Below are 21,655 nucleotides of genomic sequence, written 5' to 3'. Positions count from 1 at the left end.
GAATGGATTGATGGCTTTGAATGGTGTCTTCGCTCATTTTGAGGCACTATTCAAAGCCAAATGCATGAATGCTTTATGAAAATCTTATACATACTCATGCGAGCTTATAATAAACCCTAGTACTGGTAAATCTCCATTACCAATTGCAGTATGCTGATATAATATTTATAGATTACTGTTGCCTATTCTCCGGTACCTTATTAAATAATTTAAATATAATATTTCTCCATTTTGCTTTGCAGAATGCTTCTTTGATGTCAATACTAGCTAATCTTCAACATATTGATATAGAAAACATACCACTAGTTACTAGAAATCAAGTTACTTCAAATCAAAATACAGAAGAATTGAACCTGCAAAGAAATGTTTTGGATGAAACAGATTGACACTGTTTATGGACCACTGAATTTATACACTCTAACACTTTCAGGATGGGTCCTTGGTAAGGAAAATGTACTAATAAATATTTGTATCATTAAATCAAATAACATGTTTGTTACACACAATATTTTATTTTTTTTCCTTTTGAGAACCTTAAATTTGTTTAAATCACATTTGTCTAAAAACAAGGTTACATCTTAAGTTTTATGAGTATGTGAAGCGTTAAAATGACTATGATATAACTTTACAATGCAACGAATTATGCAAACATTAGGCTTTCGCTTGCATCATTTGAGCACAATATATGTATATTGTATTACAGTCTGAAGGAAAAAAATTACGGTTCTGAATATGGAAACAAATAAGGATCCTGCCGTTAGAGTCCCTGAGAAGATAGTGTCAGGTTCCAAACAACATTCGATAATTTTTATTTTAATTAATCGTAACTAAATAACATGCAGACACAATTTTACTGTAAAAAACACGCAAGTAGGCCTCATATAACAATTTTAATTACGTTACGATAAAGGCCGTTCTAAGCTTACTGAGAAATTAATTTTATTTTGCTTAAAAAATAATACACTGTTACTACAACTCATCCCAAGCATTGGTAACATAACATCTTACAGACTAGACAAATAACAATATCGTTTTCGATTCTATTAGTGTTGGAATAACGCAGCTTTTTCTTTAAATTGCTGCCTCCGGAGAGCTCTTTCCTCTGCTTCCCGACGCTTCTCTTCTTGTTCTTGAATAATCTCGTCGTGAAACTTATTACTTTTAGCGAGCTCTTCAATTTTCGCTTCGAAAAAGTTTTTCGCGCCATTAACGCCAACTTGCTCTACATTGATTTCGGTTAATCTAGCTAAAGCGTCCAAACCTGAATCCATTTCCAGTTCACCAGCACGTGCTTTTCTGTAAAACAAGACAGTTAATTATATTTTAGTTTATTTAAAATTTACCATGTCTTTAAATTTTGAAAAATACGTTTCTTTGTTACATAAATGAACATGAACAATCGTAAATATTTTATGTTAGAATAATTGAAAATGAGTAACAAAGCTCTGAAAAATATTGAAATATTCTCGATTTGAATTCACAGGGTATTGTTTGCGAACCCGAGTCAGTCCCGAGGGGCGGTGAATTATTCAAATTGAATAGCTTAATCCGTATTCATATCTAATAATCATAATCATTTACTGGTAGTAGGACTTCTTGTGACCCCGCACGAGTAGGTACCTCCATCCTGCCTATTTCTGCCGTGAAGCAGTAATGCGTTTTGGTTTGAAGGGTGGGGCAGCCGTTGTAACTATACTGAGACCTTAGAATTCATATCTCAAGGTGGGTGGCGGCATTTACGTTGTAGATGTCTATGGACTCCGGTAAACACTTAACATCAGGTGGGTCGTGAGCTCGTCCACCCACCTAAGCAAAGTACATGCGGATTTTTTTTCCAAGGCTTTATAAAGTACGCGTAAATGTTTTTCTTTGCATTAATAAAGGCTAAAAAGTACTAGTGGCGACATTACACTTAGAAAAACTGAATTTATAGTTTCGTGGTAAATTTAAATTCTTTTGCATACTAAATAGGACTAGGCTGTAGTAGTATTAAGAGATATATTGTTAGGTAATGAACCAACCAAAAATTAAGATGTTTAAACTTTTAAATAAACGATGTGCGTGTTATGAATTATAAGCCGTTTATTATCCCATACAGGGGATTCTAATAAATTACACCTTATAGCTATCGCAATAAAAAACACTTTAGTGAATTTTTCCTAACAGCGGTAATTATGTTTGTCAACGACGATAGTGACTTACCTGTAGATGAGGAGAAACTCTCTAAAACTAATCTTGTTATCACCATCTTCATCGACCTCCGAGATCATAGCTTTTAAACCGAGATGAGTCTGAGGAGCGCCCAACCTTTCCATCATGCGTTTAACCTCTGTGAGATCCAAGAAACCATCACGACCCTCGTCAAATCTGAAATTAATGATTGATATTAAATTTAATATTCCCTTCTAAATGTGATAAAAACTTGTCTAGCGGCTTTTATGTTAGCAAACATCCAGACAGTAATTTTTTTTATATCCATTATTGAAAAAATAAAGAAAAAACAACTAGTGACAGGTAATGTAAAACTTAAAAAAAAAACTGTAGTTTAGCTTGCATCGTGGATTTTAAATTAATTTTGAAGTAATATAGAAGCGTGGCATTATATTACTATCAATTTTATCACGTATACTGCACAAACAGGAGAATGCTGACCAAGATTACTTTAAATTTGTGATAAATTCAATCTGGGAAAATTATTAAGTTACGAAGGATCTTACATTAGCTGATATTGGAACACAAGGTCAGCTATTTTACGTCGTTTATTTAATAACCCATTCCATAAAATTGAGGCTGCTCATCATATAATTTAAGTTCACGACACATATTATTATAAAACGCGACATGGTAAAGGAATTCTTTTTGGACTCGCTCTGTCCTGTTGGTGCCGTGTTCCTTGACAGCTCGAAACTTGAACTGTATTGGAAACATTTAAAAATAATAATAATATTGATTTACATAATATGGTCCTATGAAAGAATAGTAAGAGATCGCATCATTAGATATTACTATGAACATAGAACGCACAATAATCAAAAGGTTGTGATTATAAACTTAAGCGGCGTATATTTTAATTGCAGCCGGTGAGTACATAAATGATATAAAGAATTACCGTTATTTACCTACATACATTGCAAGCGTTTCATTAGGGCGTAAGTATCGAAGACATACCTATACATAATTAATTCAACTTTCCTTTTGTCCATCGCGTAGGTAGTAAATGTTACTAATACTTATTCTATATTACGCAAACATTTTCATTCAAATCATTATATTTTATTACGCTAGTGTGCATACCTACATGAAAATTTAAATAAGGTACACCATGCGAACCAAAAATAATTTCGAAACAATTGTTCGGGCTTTGAATGTATGAAGGCATGTAAAACTAAGAGTGTTCGAAATTAAAATTCAGTTTTTGCGATTTCACGGCATTCAGGACGCATCATATTTGGTTCGTGTACCGTAATGAGCTAGTTCGTTGAACGAGCATACGTACCTACGCCGAGACCACTTTTGTATGCCGGCCACATTTCTAAACAGATACAAAAGTAAGTATAGGCACTACCAATGTGTAAGTATGTAAGAAATATTTCGCTTAGTTATGGAATGTTCACAAAATAGTTATTTATGTCTGTTTCGGTTCTGTGTCGATTACCGAATCACGATGTCATTGTGATTACATGCTTCACTGTTTAAATATGTGAAATAAAAAAATAAAAAAATAGGGAACTATATTGAACACCACTTCAAGATTAAATTCTCTAATGACCATGACGAATGCATATGGGAAATGTGAAGGAATTCCTAGTTTTTCTGAAGGGGACCGGAGACATGCTCGAACATGAGCATTCCGACAACAGCTAATGAATGCCCACTTGGTCTCAATGGGGTATTCTGAAACCGTGACCGTGTTGGCGTACTGCAAATAAGAATTGATTGAAATACGCACAGTTTAATTTAACTGCATCCCCGTGAGGATGACGCGCATATGTAGCGTAGGTAATCTAAAAGAGAGCAATAGAGCCACCGCAAGTGCTACCATGCTCGGATTAAGACAAAAAGTTGCACTATATTTTGCAAAAATGTGATATTTAAGTTGATTGCTGTCACTTGGAACGCAACCAGTCAATAGCCTCGCCAAAGTATTTGACCGAGTTGCTACATGTAATACATAAAAATCGATATTTTTATGTATTTTATGCAATGCAATTTCGTTCATACATTTTCGCTCCCACTATAAATCCTTTTTTTATGATTGAATTATTACTGGTGGCCCGGAGGCCTTTTCAGTTTCACCAGGACAGGTGGGCGAGCAAGGCTCAGACAGGAGTGGGATTTGCTAACAGCTGCTTCAGTACAGAGTAGCTGCTTCGCCAATGAATCTACTACCAAATCGGAATCGCGACCCGCTGAGAAGTTCGGGCGAGAAACTCAGCGGGCTGATGCATGGGTTAGGTTACCGGGATCCCTAAGCCTGCTCCTAGTGTTAGAGCTGAATGTATCTAATGCAAGAGTTATTGGATCTGATGGATCCGTAAGGACGTGTCTAGGGTGACGACGCGGCGACGGTGACTTGCTCATTATAAATCCATTTGCACTTGCGCGAAACAGTATGAAATGAATGAGTGTACTTCATACATTTAGCGATAGTCATAACCACTTCGATAAAGCGGCACGACACGAGAACCCTCTCATCGTGGCCGCCGGTAACTACATTCCCGATCCTGCGGACAGAATGGAAAGCAGTCGACGTCGCCCAAAACACGTCATCTCGGATCCTCCTGATCCTTCGATCAACAATAGTAACTAGATTTCGGGTCGGTGCATAAAATCCGTCTCGTCAAATAACAGCGCACTTGAAATGTGAGCTCTTATTTTGTTTAGTTCACTTCAAACACAGCCAATGTCAACCCGTCTCACAATACCGCAGTGTGTATTCAAAAGTTGCAAAAATAAGGCCCGAAAAAACAATTTAACGGCCGGAGTATCTTACTTTCGGTAAGTACATGAAGTATAAACTATATTGTAAGCTTTAAACTTATAAATAATATTAAATTTTGAACAAAATTACCGATTTTTAACCACCGCTACAAATGTTGGCCAAGGCTCGGCCAACACATGGACAAACTTTTGCTTAACAGAACAGTAAATGCATGGAGTAGATTTGTGTTGTAATAATTTTTTTAAATTTGTTAGCAGCACTTCAAAATTAGTTGGTTAAAATTGGTTAATGCTACTTTTGTGTCTGTTTGTTGGACTCTCATTAGATACTTAGCTTTCCATTTTTATTTTAGCTTTCCTAGCAATCACGTGTGCAGAATGGATCTCGATTGTCGCCAGAGAAACAAGAGATGACTTTTATAAGCCAGCTAAGAACTCCGCTTATTGACACTGGACATCTTTGCCTTCCGTGCTCACGGCTACTGAAATGTGGCCGAAACATTGTAATAAAAATACCACGCTTGAAACCGTTTAAACGTTGTTTTATTATGTGCACTGGTCGCGAAAACTTAAAAATATATATTACACAAAAACGTAACGCTAATAAAATAATAAGTAATGTATAGATACTAACAAACATACATTTCCAAAACATAAAAAGTAAACAACTAAACTTTTACTTTAATTCATTAATAAATTATTTTAGTGTTAAGCGCGACTCCCTTACCTCCTGTAGTAAGTAGAAATCGGCATTTCAAGAAGCAAAAATAAATAAAGCAAAACGATGTTAGTTCTCAGAGCAATTAAGGGAAAAGTTACTTTATTTGTTGCGCCTTAAGATTGATTTAACATTAAAAGTTGTTTAAAATATGTCTTTTTATTGGTAAGTGACAGGAGTAATTTATTGCTTTGCTCGTTTTATGTGACGAATGATCGTAAGTATTAGATAATGTTTTGGAGATTTGTGACTTTATTACTAGGTGCCATAGTTGTTATTAGTTTGAAAGTAAAAGTGTTTCAAAACTTTTTTCTCCGTTTGTTAGTAAACGAATGTAGCTATATAAGTATATATTCACGCGGACAGTTTTTGCTTTAATTTTATACGTATCCCTTTATCTAGTTACTATTGTTGATCGAAGTCCTGATCCACTAACGGTGCTTTTAGGTACTTCAAGCACCGGTCACCGTTCTCGTCGAACCCGTCGCTTGCGACGAAGGGCTCGACGAGTAAATTAACTCTCAGACACAGCCCACTGAGTTTCTCGCCGGATCTTCTCAGTGGGTCGCGTTTCCGATCCGGTGGTAGATTCTGCGAAGCACGACTCTTGCTAGGGTTCGTGTTAGCAACATCGTCAGGTTTGAGCCCCGTGAGCTCACCTACTAAAGTTAGGGTTACGCTGAAATAGCCGCTAGGGCTATCAGCTTAGGTAGGAAAAAAAAAAAAAAAAAAGATAAGTCATAATGGAGTGTGGCCGGGTTTCACTAGTAACGGAAATCCTATCAACTCCTTCGCGTTTAAAACGAATTTACATAAATAGGGTTTTTTGTTTTATTTAATGATCTGGTGGTTTCGCCATACTCGTTTTATTTGAAGAAGAAAAAAAATATGAATGTATATTTCATACCATGGCCATTGTACATTTTAAAACTTTTTTGTATATTGTATTGTATATTTTCTATAACGAATCAGTCGTCAGCGTTTCATTGTTTTTTTTATATAGGTAGCCGATAACAGACGAGCTGCAATGTAGTGGTGAGATCTCCGGTTTGAAAGCCAGGATATTATTACAAAATTGGAAAATCATTTTCCTTTCTTTTAAGTGTGTGGAGGTCTGTTGAAGATTCACACTACCATGTTGCCGCTGTTATCGTTATTAACCTATAGAGGGGAAAAAAACATTGCAGTTATTTTAGTTCTTGTTGCTTATCTGTTCAGGCCTCGGTCATTGTCCATTGTAAATACCAGTGCAAAGTTCTATTACTCTGATAAATAATAGAATTTTATTATCATACATTTAATATGAAACGTAATATGTATATCTATTTGTAAATGTACTTATGATTGGTATTCAGGGTAAATACTATAGTGTTGAATGATTATAATATAATCGGTTAAAAATCGATCAATTTATGGTTTAGGTATTACAAAACTATATTCTAGTGTATTCCACTAAATTTTCAATCATTCACAGACATTAAATAGCAGATTAATTAATTATTTCCATGAACCTAATAAACTCGGGTGGTACGGACACGCAATTACCACAGTGCATAAGTTGAGATACGTGAGGCAATGGCAGTAGCGGCTTCCATACAACCGCTTTCAATTGTATAATGCTGTGGATCCTCAAATTGATATAGAGCCAAGGAAATTCTTTTTAGAACCTACAATTATTTTTTTTGTTTTAGCACACATGTTAATAGGTGCTAATATTGCAGTCAACTGTATATAGGTGAGACCAGATTGTTGACTCATTGATATCATGGTCACGTCTCCCCTCAACTTATTAACAACTTGTCACTGATATGCGACGGGAAGCGTTATACTAGATAACAGTTTATGCAACCGACATGAACAATTTTAAATTTTTTGTCGCTTCTAAAATAAGTTTTGTGGATGCCATTTAACCCATTGAGTTTCACGTCGGATCTTCTCAGTGGGTCGCAATTTAGATCCGGTGGTAGATTCTGCGAAGCACTACTCTTGCTAGGGCTAGTGTTAGCAAATTCTCTCAGGTTCAGCCGGTGAGCTCACCCACCCGTCCGGGCGTAGTTGGAATAGCCTCTTTTTTTATTGCTTAGATGGGTGGACGAGCTCACAGCCCATCTGATGTTAAGTGGTTACTGGAGCACATACACATCTACAACGTAAATGCGCCACCCACCTTGAAATATAAGTTCTAAGGTCTCAGTATAGTTACAACGGTTGCCTCACCCTTCAAACCGAAACGCATTACTGCTTCACGGCAGAAATAGGCGGGGTGGTGGTACCTACCCGTGCGGACTCACAGGAGGTCCTATCACTAGTAAAACCACCAGGCTCTTAGGGTACCAGCGAATAGGTAGGGGAAAAATGCCATTCCCTAGTCCTCCTCATCTAGATTAGGGAATCAATGGGAAGCTTGAATGGAAATTCTTTGATCTAGCAACATTTGCTAGTTTTCTTCAAACAGAAGTAGGCATTAACTAATGAATGTGGAGTTCGAACGACGCACAATGTGACCATGATTGTAAACCAGTTATGTATTTAATTAGCTATATTCCAACCTAGCATTTACATAACTGATAAATAGAGGAGTAGAGGTTGTTAAATAATAATGTTTTTTTTTCTTTTACTAGCGAAGATTAGCGAAGGATGTCACGGCACGTGACATGTTGTTAGGCAGTTACTGAAGCCCATAGAAACCTACAATAAGACAAAAGATGCACAAATATGTCCTGCCCTACAAAGCAAATTGTAACGCATGATTACTTAGCGGCAAAATTTAACTGGATGGTGGTACCCATTCATACCGAACTGAATACTAAGTTTTTTATATACGAAATATACGAAAATGCTTTTTTAAACGGATCACGGTTTGTATTTATATCACCAGATACTCCAGCTAGTCTATAGTATCTAGACGTATTGTAGGTATCTCGGCCATATTGGCTAACATTCATATGACTAAAACAGTTAACCTACAATATATCTATCAACGTAAAAACTAGTGATACTTGTGAAATAGTCGCATATAACACTACCGATAAATTTTATGATTTTTCACAATATTTAATTGCATTATTCCGTGACGATTTGTCCAAATGTATTTCAAAGACTGAATGTGACGTGTGTACACTGCACAGATAGAATACGTAATCTTATTGTCTGTCTTGTCTTGAGCAAGCCACTTCAAGGCAAGCCTGTCCTATTAATTATGGTAATAAGATGAGTATGGCCGTGTTTTGCAAAAATGCTTTTTTCCCTGCCTAATCGTTTGTTGCCTACGGTATATCCCAACTACCAACGGATTGGTAGGTGAGCTCAGGGGCTCAACATGTAAGAACTTGCTAACATAGGCCCTAGCAAGTGGGGTACTTCGAAGAATCTACCACTGGATAACGACCGAGGATCGGGCAAGAAACCCAGTGAATTGTGTCTGTGAATTAGGTGGGACGTCGAACTCTTGTGGTTTGAAGGGTACCAAAGCCGTTTTTCTAAAGCGGTTGTGACTGACTTATTGGTTCTAGATGAACATTCATTTTGCGGCGCGACGCGGCGTCTAGAGCACATTGAATCCGTTTGCCCGTTTTAATCAATAAACTTTTAACATCAACATAACTAAAAATCTTTATTTTATTATAATTAACAAGCATAATCCTTACAAATTCAAAAACAAATCCTCATTATTCACTCCTCCTCATATTGTAGAATATTATCAATGAAAAAATGAGGAAGCGATCCTCGTTGTTTGACAAAAACATGTGAAATCCACTGACGGCCGTAAGTTTAATGTTTTGAATTAAATACTTAAAACACCGCTAACAGTGTGGCCCATACAAAACCGATATACGGCTGACTCTGCGGGAGTGGGTTTGTTATGATGACACACGATTGCGGGTATTTCGCGACGTAATTTTTCAATAACTGCTGAAGTAATAACAAAGGAATGATTCGGTTGCGGTTTTCTTTATAAAACATAATTGCTATTTACTTAAATTCCACCTTCCGCCTTAAATTCCGGAGCTACAAGTATGCGCTATTACTCCTGACTATTTCTGCCACAAAGAAATCGTACGGTTTGAAACATGGGACAGCTGTTACATTGTACATCTCATATCTCAAAGTCGGTGGCATCAGTTCAAATTGCATTGTCGACGGGCTTCGGTAGCCACTTAACTGCAAGAATTTGGTGGTTTTAAAATAATGATTAATTTTAAGTGAAATAAAATATCAATTAAGTAGGTACGCGCAAACGTTTTGTTAGCAATGCATATTTATGTTCCTTTGTTTAATTTTAATTTTATATTACGAGTAGTAGTCGACAATTTTAATTTTAATAATATTGATTCGGTTTCATTTGATTTGAGTTTTGTTTATTTTTATTTTTAATAATTCTGATAAATTGTGATTTTAATGTTATTGTATTTTGATTTAAATATTATGTCATTGTATGTAAAAGTTTATGGGCTTAAGTTGCATCACCTGAAAAATAAGACAACGTGCTCCGCTTTTTTTTTTGATAGAATTAATCAGTGCATTCAACAATAAAGATATTAATTATACTACATTTTCATTAGAAGGACTAGTTTAGTTACGACGCAGAGAAAAATCAAGTGTTTATTTAAAATGAAATTATTACTAAAGTAAGTAAATTACATTAAATAAATTACTTAGTCAAATTATAATCTACTTTACGAAAATAATCTAACCAAGCTAAAAACATACTTAAGAATTGGTTAGGCATATATGAATTATGCATAAAACGGACGTCGGTAATATTGTACAAGTTTTTGTTAAGCTAAAACTTTACAAGCAAATTATATAGCAACACAAATTGGACAACACAATAATAATAAACGTATTATATCTCCAGCTGACCTAGTCCAATGGAAACGTCCTAAAAACGCCGAAACAAACCAGGCCAATGATAATAAAACGCGCCCTACTCTTCCAGACAGCTCAGCAGTAGTTCTCTATACGAAGATTGTCAAGCGGTATCATAACGTTTCTAATTGAAAAAAATAGAACAAGCTTATTTTATCCCGGATAAATAGCATAGCACTCTCCGGAATCCGGAACTATCAGTTAGCAAAAAATCATATCGATCCGTTTCCGTTATGAGAAAAAACAACAAACGTAAATAAAATAAAATAAAAATAAAAGTTTTTGTATTTCTTGCAACTAATAATGGCAGTAGTTACATTAAAAAAAACTTATAATACTTAAATGTACATGTAAATATAAATAGTTTTCTTTTACATATTTGCATGAACCTCTCCGCGAATGAAGGCCAACAAACATAACTTCACATTTTTAACAATACAATGTACTGAAATTTCGTTTGGAATAATTTATTTTAATAATAATAAAGGTCAAGTAAGTCAACACTTAGGTTTCCTGTGTTTGATTTTATAAATTATTTTATAGGCAACTGCAAAATTAATTTAAATTAAACATTATCGAACATTTAAAAACATTATGTTAGTGCGCATAGGGTAGGTTGTAGCATCTCGCTATCTATCTCGGATGCATGAACGATAATGGCGTTGATATAACGACACATAATGCCATATAAAAGGGTCTTATTTACAATAGTTAGGCATTGTTGAACTGATTATTTACTATATTTTTGTAAATAGTAATGTATCAGTTTTGATTTCGAAATGTTTAGGTCATCATCATTGGCAATCATTAATTACCCTTATACTTTAAAGACAATTAGAAATAGGTCTATTAAAATATAAAAAATATAAGATACTACGCGAATGATTTTCTAATATCAAATGCAATAGTAATAAAAATCTAAGGTCAAAGATTCCTACATGATAATACTGTTCTACTGTTCGGATATTAATCAGAAGATGTGCAAATCTATGTTAATTAGAAACACATTTTTTACACACTGAATTATGTACCTGAGAGTATTTATTTTTATTAGTATGAAAAACTATTAATACCATTTACATATATTAAAGTTGTATTACCTAAAGCTTTTTTTTAATATAAAGCAAGTTAAATCTCAAATTTCCAGTCAAATTTTGTTCTCATATAACTAAGTGACAGTCTAGATCAATTCTGTTAAGATCGATGACCTAGACTAAAATAATACATTTGACGACATCTGTTCTAACGTCAATTAAAAACTGTTGGGTTCGTTTATTAGATGAGTTCATTCTCTGTGTATGTGTCTTTTTCTTAAAGACATCCTAATTGATTGTCGTAGCCAGTTCATAAAAGTAATGAGCCACTATAATAATATGTATGTATAATACTTTCGTAAATATTTTTATGTGAAACTTGGCAAACATCCAATTAAGTAAACCAATCTTATGTATTCTCAGACTTATGTCTATCTACGCTCCTTTGGATGTTCTGTATTTTATGTACTTGTTTCATAAAATACATAAATGAATTCCTTTCCATATACGTCGTCGGATCCCCACAACGGGCTCATTGTATAGGGGCGATTTAATCTGAACTAAAAAAAATCGCGCGTTTTTTTAAATAAATTATTTTCTTCAAAAATCTTTCACAATAAATTGTGTAAACATTGCCTGCATACATTATTTGCAACCAAAGAACAGAGCGTTGCAACATAGACAATGTGAATAGACTGTGAAATGAGAAGGTTTCACAAGATTCCAAATAAAAAGTGGGATAATGGTGGCTTATAATTATTCATTATTTCGAGACTGTTTTAAATTAAAAATATGCTTCTTTCAAATTATCGGTCCGGTAAGTTAGGTACGCAATAGCTCTCTTTGACATTACAATTTTCTAAAATACTCTGCCTAATTACCTTTTCAATAGGAATCGAGCCATTTACTCTAAACATAACAATGGTAAATGTGCCACGTAAATTCGTAGAAAGTTATCTATGGCTGATGCAAGATGAAACTTGACGAAACCTATAATTGTTTGCATTTTTAAATAAAATTTAACCATAATACCATTACAATTAGGTAATAATTTGTGATCTATCTGCTCGACTAGATTAATTGGAGTAAGTTTCGGGTTGGGTTGGGTCCCCTGGGCATGTTGTCAAACAGTTGCCATTATAATACACTTAATTAAAAGTGTAATATACTTAAATGTGTTGCGCTGGGTCATGTAATTATGTTATTGTTTTGAAAGCCGTCAGCAATGAATTAAATTGAAAACAATATACAAATTATACAAAATTTATATGTATTTCTGTTTTATGTATTCTCATTTGCATTTTTAATATCACATGAATTGGATGTGTGACTTTCATTTCTGTATATAGAAACGTGTACATATTTTTTTAATTACGAGTAATATGCATTAATTTGAATGTTTCAAACATAGTCATACTAAAGTGTTTGCTATCACATACAGTTACAGACATTTCGTTTTTTCTTCGATATTCGCGCGGTTTAAAGTACCATTCACTCTTCTTTTTGTCAACTGACTTTCTTCGGCATCTACTTATGACCTTTACGGTTTTCAATAAAAAATAATCTCAAAACAGCTTGTTTTGCCCAACTTTAAGATATTGGGCGATTACTAGTCTATTTATATGTCTATCTCCTCCTTGCATCCTATTTCTCACTGCTGAGCGTCGTGACCACCCTTTTGTATCACCTTCTCACGCATGATCTTTCTCCATCTATTCTTGTCTCTGGCGGCGTGGAGGGCATTGTGAAATGTGGAATCAAAACCGGTGCGGATCTGGTCGGATTAACGTATATTGGGCTGCATCGTTCAAACTTAAATCACATTTATACGCGTTTGTCTCACGGAAGTACTTACCGTACATATTTACGCACCACTGAATCTTTGTGACACATAGATGGTATTCACCGTAATTTGCAATGACGTAAATAAGGACCGGAAGGAATGCGTCAATAAAATAGTAATATCCGATAATTGACTATTTATTACAGACAATATAAGTCAAACAATATTTATGACAGCTGGGAAACGACTTGTGGCCACATGAATCACTCACACTTTACACATCATTGATTTATAAAAAAAAATATACACTCATAGACTATTTTTTTCTTATTTCTTGATAATTAGTTATTATTTAAACGGCATTCCTTTATAGAATGTCCCTAGCCTATCTACTTATCAAGTACATACATGTTTGTGGTAAGTTATATTTTTCAAAGAATGGCATTCCGTATTGGGAGTATTTGGGAACCCTTTTATTCTTTATTAATTTCTATCGAAATAAAAATGATGAATAAATACCTATTTCAAGAATATCGGCCAGTCATGGCATCTAGCATCGTCACAGTTAATTAATTCGCTACCTACCACTAAGAACACTCGTAAAGCTCGTTTGCAGAAAAAAACTTCAAAGTGCTTTAGTTACATCAAGAAGCACATGCAATTGGTTTTACAAGGGAATGAAGAACGTGGAGAATTTACCGATCATAAAGAGAGCCATTTCTCGCCATGAGAAATATGATTCTAATCTACATAAATATAAATATGCAAAGACAAAGGTATTATAATAAATAATTTAGTCTTCTGTTTGTCAACCTATTTTCTTAATTTGTAAATTAGTTAGCTTAATAGCTATTGTCGAGGCTTATCATCAAGGATTAATTATTGAAAATAAACTTATACTTGAAAAATGACAAAGCAGATGATTACCATTTTCGTTTGTTTGTTTGCTTTTAGTATTATTGTTTTGTATCTATTAACGAGAGTTGTAATGTTATCGATAGATTATTTGAAATTGCTTTGTTTAATATTGATAACAAAGTCATATTATTGTGTATAAAGTGATTTTTTTTACTGATGGTAGGACCTCTTGTGAGTCCGCACGGGTAGGTACCACCACCCCGCCTATTTCAGCCGTGAAGCAGCAATGTGTTTCGGTTTGAAGGACGCGGCAGCCGTTGTAACTATTACCTGACCTTAGAACTCATATCTCAGGGTGGGTGGCGGGCGGCATTTACATTGTGCATGTCCAAACTTCAACTTGAACAAAATTACAAGTTTGCAGATAATACCATTCGATTTTTATTGGCCGAGCGATACGACAAAAAGCAACACGAAATAATATATTGTGATATGTAAATCGAGCGTGTAATGAGTCATTCAACTCGCAGCATTGATTTTGTCGCCTTGCAACTGCATCCGAGTCCGAGGGTCCACGCTACTTCCTGCCGAATACGCCGATCAATTTAACTCAACGTAAGTTCAATCATCCACCCGACTGTCGCTTATTAATCAAATACATATACGTTTTAAGCCAAAATGAACCGTAACGTGTTCAATTTAGATTAAGTATCCTTCGATTAGGTAGGTCCTTTAAAATATTTTAACGTACATTTTGTGATCTGCACAATTGAAAACTTATATCACACTCAAATAATAACAAGAGTTAGCTACTTTTGCAACTAGACTTTAAAACGATTTAAGAGTCGTGAGATCGTTTTAGCATTTCGTGTTAATTTGATCTTCGGTCTTCCGTAGCCAAGAAAACTTTAAAATTTTAAAATTCGTATTATACAATGCATAAAAATTAATAATAAACTGTAATTTAAAATTACCTACATTTTTAAGAGAGTACAGAATGTTTTTCTTAAGCCGGACCATTTCTATCCAAGCATGTTTATTGCGAGATTAACAGGGTTATGAATCAATAAGTCTTAATGAAATACAACATAATATGTCAATAACAGAAGATAAATACCACATCACCAGTAGGTAACATTGTACCCCACAAGCAAATAATACCCAACAATGAATCATTGTTTACACTGGTTACCTTACGACTAACACCTTTTCGTAAACAAGACGTTGGCTCCTGCATTACGGTACACAGATGACTAATTTTCTTAAAAATTAGTATACACGTATAATAATATGGTGATACAACGTTTCCTACTAGCTGCTTTTTATTACCGGTGCGGCGTCGTGAATAACATCCGTTTGTAAAATTCTTGAAAAAGTAATCATAGAGTCATATTTTAATTAGATTATTATTGGGTTACTGTGAGAGAGATACGGACAGGTAAGATTCCAAAATATTTGAAAAACATCAATGAATCATCAAAAATAATATGAATATGAATAAGGCACACTATTCCCTATTGAATTTATGACACAAACGTGAATTATTGTTGATGATTGATTGTTGAAAAAAATTTACTTTGTTTATGTATTGTTCTTGTATTGTTTTACGACGTAACAAAATAATAAATAGCACCCGCATATCAAAGTACTGTCATTCTCATGTTACTAAATATGAAATTGGATACATTTTGGAATATGTTTCCGTTCAAGGAAAAAAGCAATTTTAGTTATCCCTGCTATTTAGGTGGCTATTTTCGCTTTGTACGTGGATATCAAATATTTCTGTAAAGTACTATCATGAACCAAATAAGGATGTAACCGAACCAGCGCTGTGCTAGCGGCTTGACCGTGTGCTTATTATGGCCTTTGATGCCCATTAACGACCGTAACCTTTATACATCAGGTGGGCCGCAAGAGCGTCTGATAAAACCTTTTAAAAGCGGAACTGAAATATATCTAATGTTCATATGTAAAACGTATGATACTTTGAATTAAAATTAAGACAAACAACATTATTATTTAACATTATTATGCTACATATTATTATGTCAATTCTGCTGGTCAATATTAGAGGTGTAGCCTTTAAGGGTGATAATATAAAATGCTGATAAATACTTTAGAAGTGTGTGAATATAGATGAATCTAGAATCTCAGTGAATGAAAGTGTTGTGATGTAAAAATTATTACACACGCGGGAACGCCGTGTCTATTCATATTTATCTCCCACGTCGCCGTCGTCTGTACATTTAGGTAACTTTAATGGATTAACATGTACCACTGAGTTTTATGTAATATCACTTTCACTGTTAAACTTTACTTAATCTTAGATGTGTCATTTACTTTATCGCGGCTTGTTTTCATTATAAATATTATATCGACACCAAAAAGTTATTTGTACGTTATCACTTCGCCGTTTTAGTTAATAATCATGATATTTATGTTTGCCAAAGATAATAAGGTTATCCTGTATATTATTTCGGTGTTAGCTTTGTACTATTGATAACTATTTAAAATTAAATAGGTATATACGTACAATAGATAAGACGTATTAAGGCGACCGTTAACTTATTATTAATTTATATGTAAATATTATGTACATTTTGTTTAGAATAATTAAATTTACCTACTTTAACACTTTTAATCTCGCGTTTATTATTACCAAAGTTGCGAATACTTTTAGGCAAAGGCTTGGCGGTGTCTCTGGAATTTCTGAAATCGATGAGCGATGGTGACCACTCACCATCAGATGGGCCGTATGCTCATCCGGATATTGAAGCAATAAAACAAAACACAGTTTTCGTGTGTGAGCACGTCCTTACAAAGTAGTTTTTATTATGACCACGATTCGCCAATTACGACGGTAATACTATTCAGAATATTTCATTAGATACCCACTAAGTAAGATTAAAAGTTGATAAACTAATAGATTGAAACTAATATGATACATGGACCTTACTACAAGTATCTTGCTGAACGTGACCTCGAGGGTTCCACCAATACCAGGTACCAGGGCTTGTTTACTTTTTTTATATTTGTTTAAACGAATATTCTATTAAGCTACTGTGGCCTTGACAGTGGTATAATCCTTGGACCATAAACAATGTAGAATGTACACAGGAAATTCTAAGGTCACTCAGGAACCGTTTAAGCAAGCGAAAGAGAACAAATTTGATTCGAGACTGTTGGGTTTAATAAAAATTAAGTCAATGAATACAGAGTGAACATTAATACAACACCAAATTATTGTTTTCCACGGTAGGCTATATACTTAAAAAGAACTTTTCTTAACAAGAATAACGAATATGCTTTAAAAGAATATGCTTTTTGGGATTTTTCTATTTAAATTAGACTTTAAAAAAATAGCTACATGTAATTAGTGCGTTTTAAACGTAATAATCAAATTCAAAAAACTTACTTATTGAAGGTCACCTCATATTGTTTTATTTCTTTTCTGGAGAACTCGTGAAATTCTGTATAAACGTTGACGAATTTATATTTCGGTTTTATTTCGACACCTTCTTCGAGCTTGTCATTGATTTCTTGTCTCCTGGATAGAATGCCGTTCAATTCTTCAGTTGCTGCCATTATTTACGCGGCGAAAAATATTGAAAATCAGTTTTTTGCAGGGTTGCGCTTTCAACGATGCGAGAGGCTGCGGTTGGCGCCTTAGAGATACTGTGGTAGTGCGGACGCGGGACGGTGTGGGTTGGCACGCGATGCCTTAGTCGTGAGCAAGGCGCGGGGGACGGACGGGCGGCGCGTATGTTTGCCGCGCACCTCTGCGATCTGTGTGCTTAGTGCGAGTTTTTAATGTACTCGATAGCGTAAAAGTTAACTCAAATTTGTATGCATTTGGAATAACGCCCCTAGCGGCAAACGTAGGCAACCGTTGGGTCTTCGTGTCCCCTTGCGGGGGCACGGGTCGGGCCTCGGAGCAATCTCCTCTGCCCGGGCTTGGACTCCCTGCCTAACGAGGCAGGGGTGATGATTCTGCTTGTTGGCCATTTTCTTGAGGCGATGAAGTGATGTAGCTGAAGATGTGACGAGGTAATGAGACGTTCAAATGAATGGTGATGAGTTTGTTTTATGAGATGAGTGACGATGATGATCTGTATGGTTCCGATCATATAATGGTGGGTCTATCCCCATGATGTGAGGGAGGGATGGTCGTCCCCTCCAGATCCTTTTTTCTTTCTTCCTTCTTCTTCCCCAACCGCTGCCGCTCCTTCCGCTGTCGACGCCCGTCCGCAGTCTCCGTGAACGTAGGCAAACGTTCCAACTCCATACAAATATAAGTTAACTTTTACGCTATCGAGAACGTTAAAAAACTCACACTAAGCACACTGTTTAATCTTGGTGTTACGACTCAAAAGGCCCCGATTCGAAAAAATTGGGATAAAATGCTATTTAAAACGATTATTAGGAAAACAAAAAAGAATCGAATTGAATTCTAATCTAGTTCTTGAAGATTTCTACCGAAATCTATTTTAGTTACCAATTTATGATTGGTACCACTGACCTGTATAATCCTGCCGCGGGGAATAAAATACGGTCCGGATCCAAGCTGTCCCCTCCAAACTATCGAGACTGACTTCAAGGTTCAACAACAATGTCAGTCTGTGTTCTTCAGTAACTATCTAGTGATCTAATGTTTTAAATCACGGAATATTGAGTGGGCGATGAGCTCATCCTAATCTGGTCATCTTTTCTTATTAAAAACTGATTTCTCAATAATAAAAATACACAATATTAAATATTCATAATGATCTTAAACGCATAGAACATCTAAGAAAGTGAACCGTCTCTATATACCTTACGCATTTCTACTACTAATACTACTACTTCTACTTTGTCTGGTTTATACAAACAGAAAAAAAAACTAATACCTACCTTTGAAGTCCTGGTGGCCTTCTGTGTGCTTAGTGCAAGTTTTTTAACGTTCCTCCTCGATAGCGCCCTTAGCAGCAAACGAAAGAATGCTGTTCCAGCTTCATACTTTGAGTTAAATTTTACGCGATCGAGAAGTTAAAAAACTCGCACTAAGTAAGCACACACGATAAGACATCCGGTGGACGCGTATTAAGCAATGCGACTATATTTAGTGTTCAAATCCAGTAGGAAGGATTGTTGTTACATTTTCCTAATGAAATATATAATATAACTAACACATGCTCACAAATAATTTTTATGATAAAGTATTTTTTAAATTATATCGTCGTTAAAAAATCAAACTTGCAAAAAATATAAGTTGCGGAGTTACTGGTGGTTCGACATCTAGTGAGTCCCCACGAAAAGGTATCTCCACCCCTCACCTATTTTTGCCACCAAGCAATTCTTTTTTTCATACCTATTCTAGAAATCTCGAGGGGCTATTCTAGATTCACCGAACTAGTAGGAGTGCGTTCCACTAAGCGCCCACAACGATCAAAATGCTCCTTTAGTCGTTTCACTTAGCGACCGCGGTCGTTGTGGTCGCGGCGAAAACGTCACTTATGACGTCATGCCTTACGCTCACGCGAAGCTCACGACGACCCATCTAAAAAGGTGGGTTGAAGTGATCGTTGAGAAAATTAGCGGCATTTTCAAAACTCAAAGCATCAAAAATGGCGACCCTTAAGCTTACGTTAGATACTATCTGGAGCATTATTGCGATCTCTTACCAAATATCTAAATGCCGCCGCAAAAAACATTTCAATTACATTTGAACGTAAATTAATTAAATACACCACTAATATTAAACATAAAAAATTAAATAATAATTTTTTTCAATATAAATCGATTTAAACAAAAATGAATTAATTTTATTTTCAAAGCTTACAGATTATAGCCTAACCTCTTAAATCTTATTATTAATTCGCCGTTTGTATTTTTTACGTCTGCGCTCAAAACGCTCTATAATCCATTCCACTTGAGTTTACGACAGTAACGCTCACAAGCAAGTGGAACGGGAAAAATTGCGGTGGTGAGCGTGATCGTTGTGAACGCTTAGTGGAACGCACCCTAGGTGAGCTCACGGGGCTCAAACTGGGAGTGTTGCTAACACTGGCCCTATCAAGAGCAGTGCTTCGCAGAATCTACCACATATTTATATTGTTTAATTGACGTAAATCTCATATCTCGGATACGCGCTATGATGTCTATGGACTCCGGTAACCAATTTACACCAATTACACCAGATGGACTTTGAAGCTCACTTATTTATGCAACGAAATAAAAAAAAATTTTAGTTACAGACCTAGTTAATATTTACTATTAATATACATAATAATATTCATATTAATTTATCATTCAAATTCTTATTGTAGCTAGACTTCATATATTAGAGGACAACAATCGTTTGTATAATCTTAATTTTATTTGTTATTTAGTAAAGTTTTAAAATTAGTCAGTATAAAAATTAGCAACGATTATCCTTTTTGTGTGATAATCTTACTTTATTTACAAATCCTGTGAATAAAGTTAGCACAATAATTGCAACTACTATGTACGAGATAATCACATTATGCACATCGATTCTCCACATATGACGTGATTGGTTTAGTAAAGTTGGGTTAAGAACATTGAAGTAGGAAACCTATGGAAATGAAACGTCAACAAAAAATTCGTGCCACTGTGACGTCATCTGGCCACAAAACATGGCGGCTTTAGTGCTGCCCAGAAGATTTTAATGTTAGTAGGTTTTATCGATAAACGTTCTTGGCTTATTTTAAATATTGTTGAGTATGAATGTATTTGTAGAAATTATACTTTAATAGGAATTAAGTATATTGTTATGTGCAAAGATGATGTGATTTAGATATTATGTGAAATCTAAGACGAGTTTGTGCTTCAAATTTTCCAAGTAAACGATATGACGATTTTAAAAATTTGCTACACTGATTTTATAAAGTTGTCGTTTGCCGCAAAACATAAAGATATGGCATAGTACAGTGCCATCAGCCCATTTCTAGCATGCTGAATGTTATCGTATTTTGAGTACGTGTTTTTCTTAGACTATTACAATCTATTTTAATTGTTTTGCTGACTCTAAAGTCCGCAACAGACTACCGCAGTGCACCTCAAGGAAGGTGCACCGCACCATTTGAATCACTCTCACTTGAGAGTGATTCAAGTTTTAAACTTATCAAGGGACCGCCTGATAACAAAAAACACCTACAGAACATTTATTCGTTAATGAAATTACAAAGTTATTCCTTGTGACTTCCTCTCTAAAATCACTTAATTAATAAATATTTAACGAATTTACAATAGTGTTTTACTCACTGCGGAATAAAACTATTTTATTTAAATAGTTCCGAAGAGATTTTGTCGATAGCCTTTTTCCCGAAATATCTAAACAGAATGTCTAAATATGTTTTGATGACATAATATTTTAAAGAGGTATTTATGATTAGTGTCATGATGAATAGATTCCGACCGAAAAATGGTATCCGATATTTCGGATTCAAATAT

The 21,655-nt window shown here is 34.9% G+C and overlaps 1 protein-coding gene and 1 long non-coding RNA gene across 2 annotated transcripts; one reads left to right on the top strand and one right to left on the bottom strand.

Annotated features, from left to right (window-relative positions):
• Positions 1–492: 492 nt before the first annotated feature.
• Positions 493–18,937, bottom strand: LOC101740657 (EF-hand domain-containing protein D2 homolog). The gene is made up of 3 exons (XM_004931740.5): positions 17,619–18,937; positions 2,203–2,367; positions 493–1,296 (listed from the first exon to the last, which is right to left on the bottom strand). Exons 1-3 carry the CDS (start codon positions 17,786–17,788, stop codon positions 1,044–1,046), a joined length of 588 nt encoding a protein of 195 aa, XP_004931797.2. The 5' UTR covers positions 17,789–18,937; the 3' UTR covers positions 493–1,043.
• On the top strand, positions 13,587–17,978 carry LOC134201261 (uncharacterized). Its single transcript, XR_009976466.1, has 2 exons — positions 13,587–15,641; positions 16,884–17,978. It is a non-coding gene; the product is annotated as an uncharacterized LOC134201261 (long non-coding RNA).
• Positions 18,938–21,655: the final 2,718 nt, after the last annotated feature.

Source organism: Bombyx mori, chromosome 3 (genome assembly GCF_030269925.1).
Source record: "Bombyx mori chromosome 3, ASM3026992v2".
NCBI lineage: Eukaryota > Metazoa > Arthropoda > Insecta > Lepidoptera > Bombycidae > Bombyx > Bombyx mori.
This window is presented reverse-complemented; position numbering and strand designations above follow the sequence as displayed.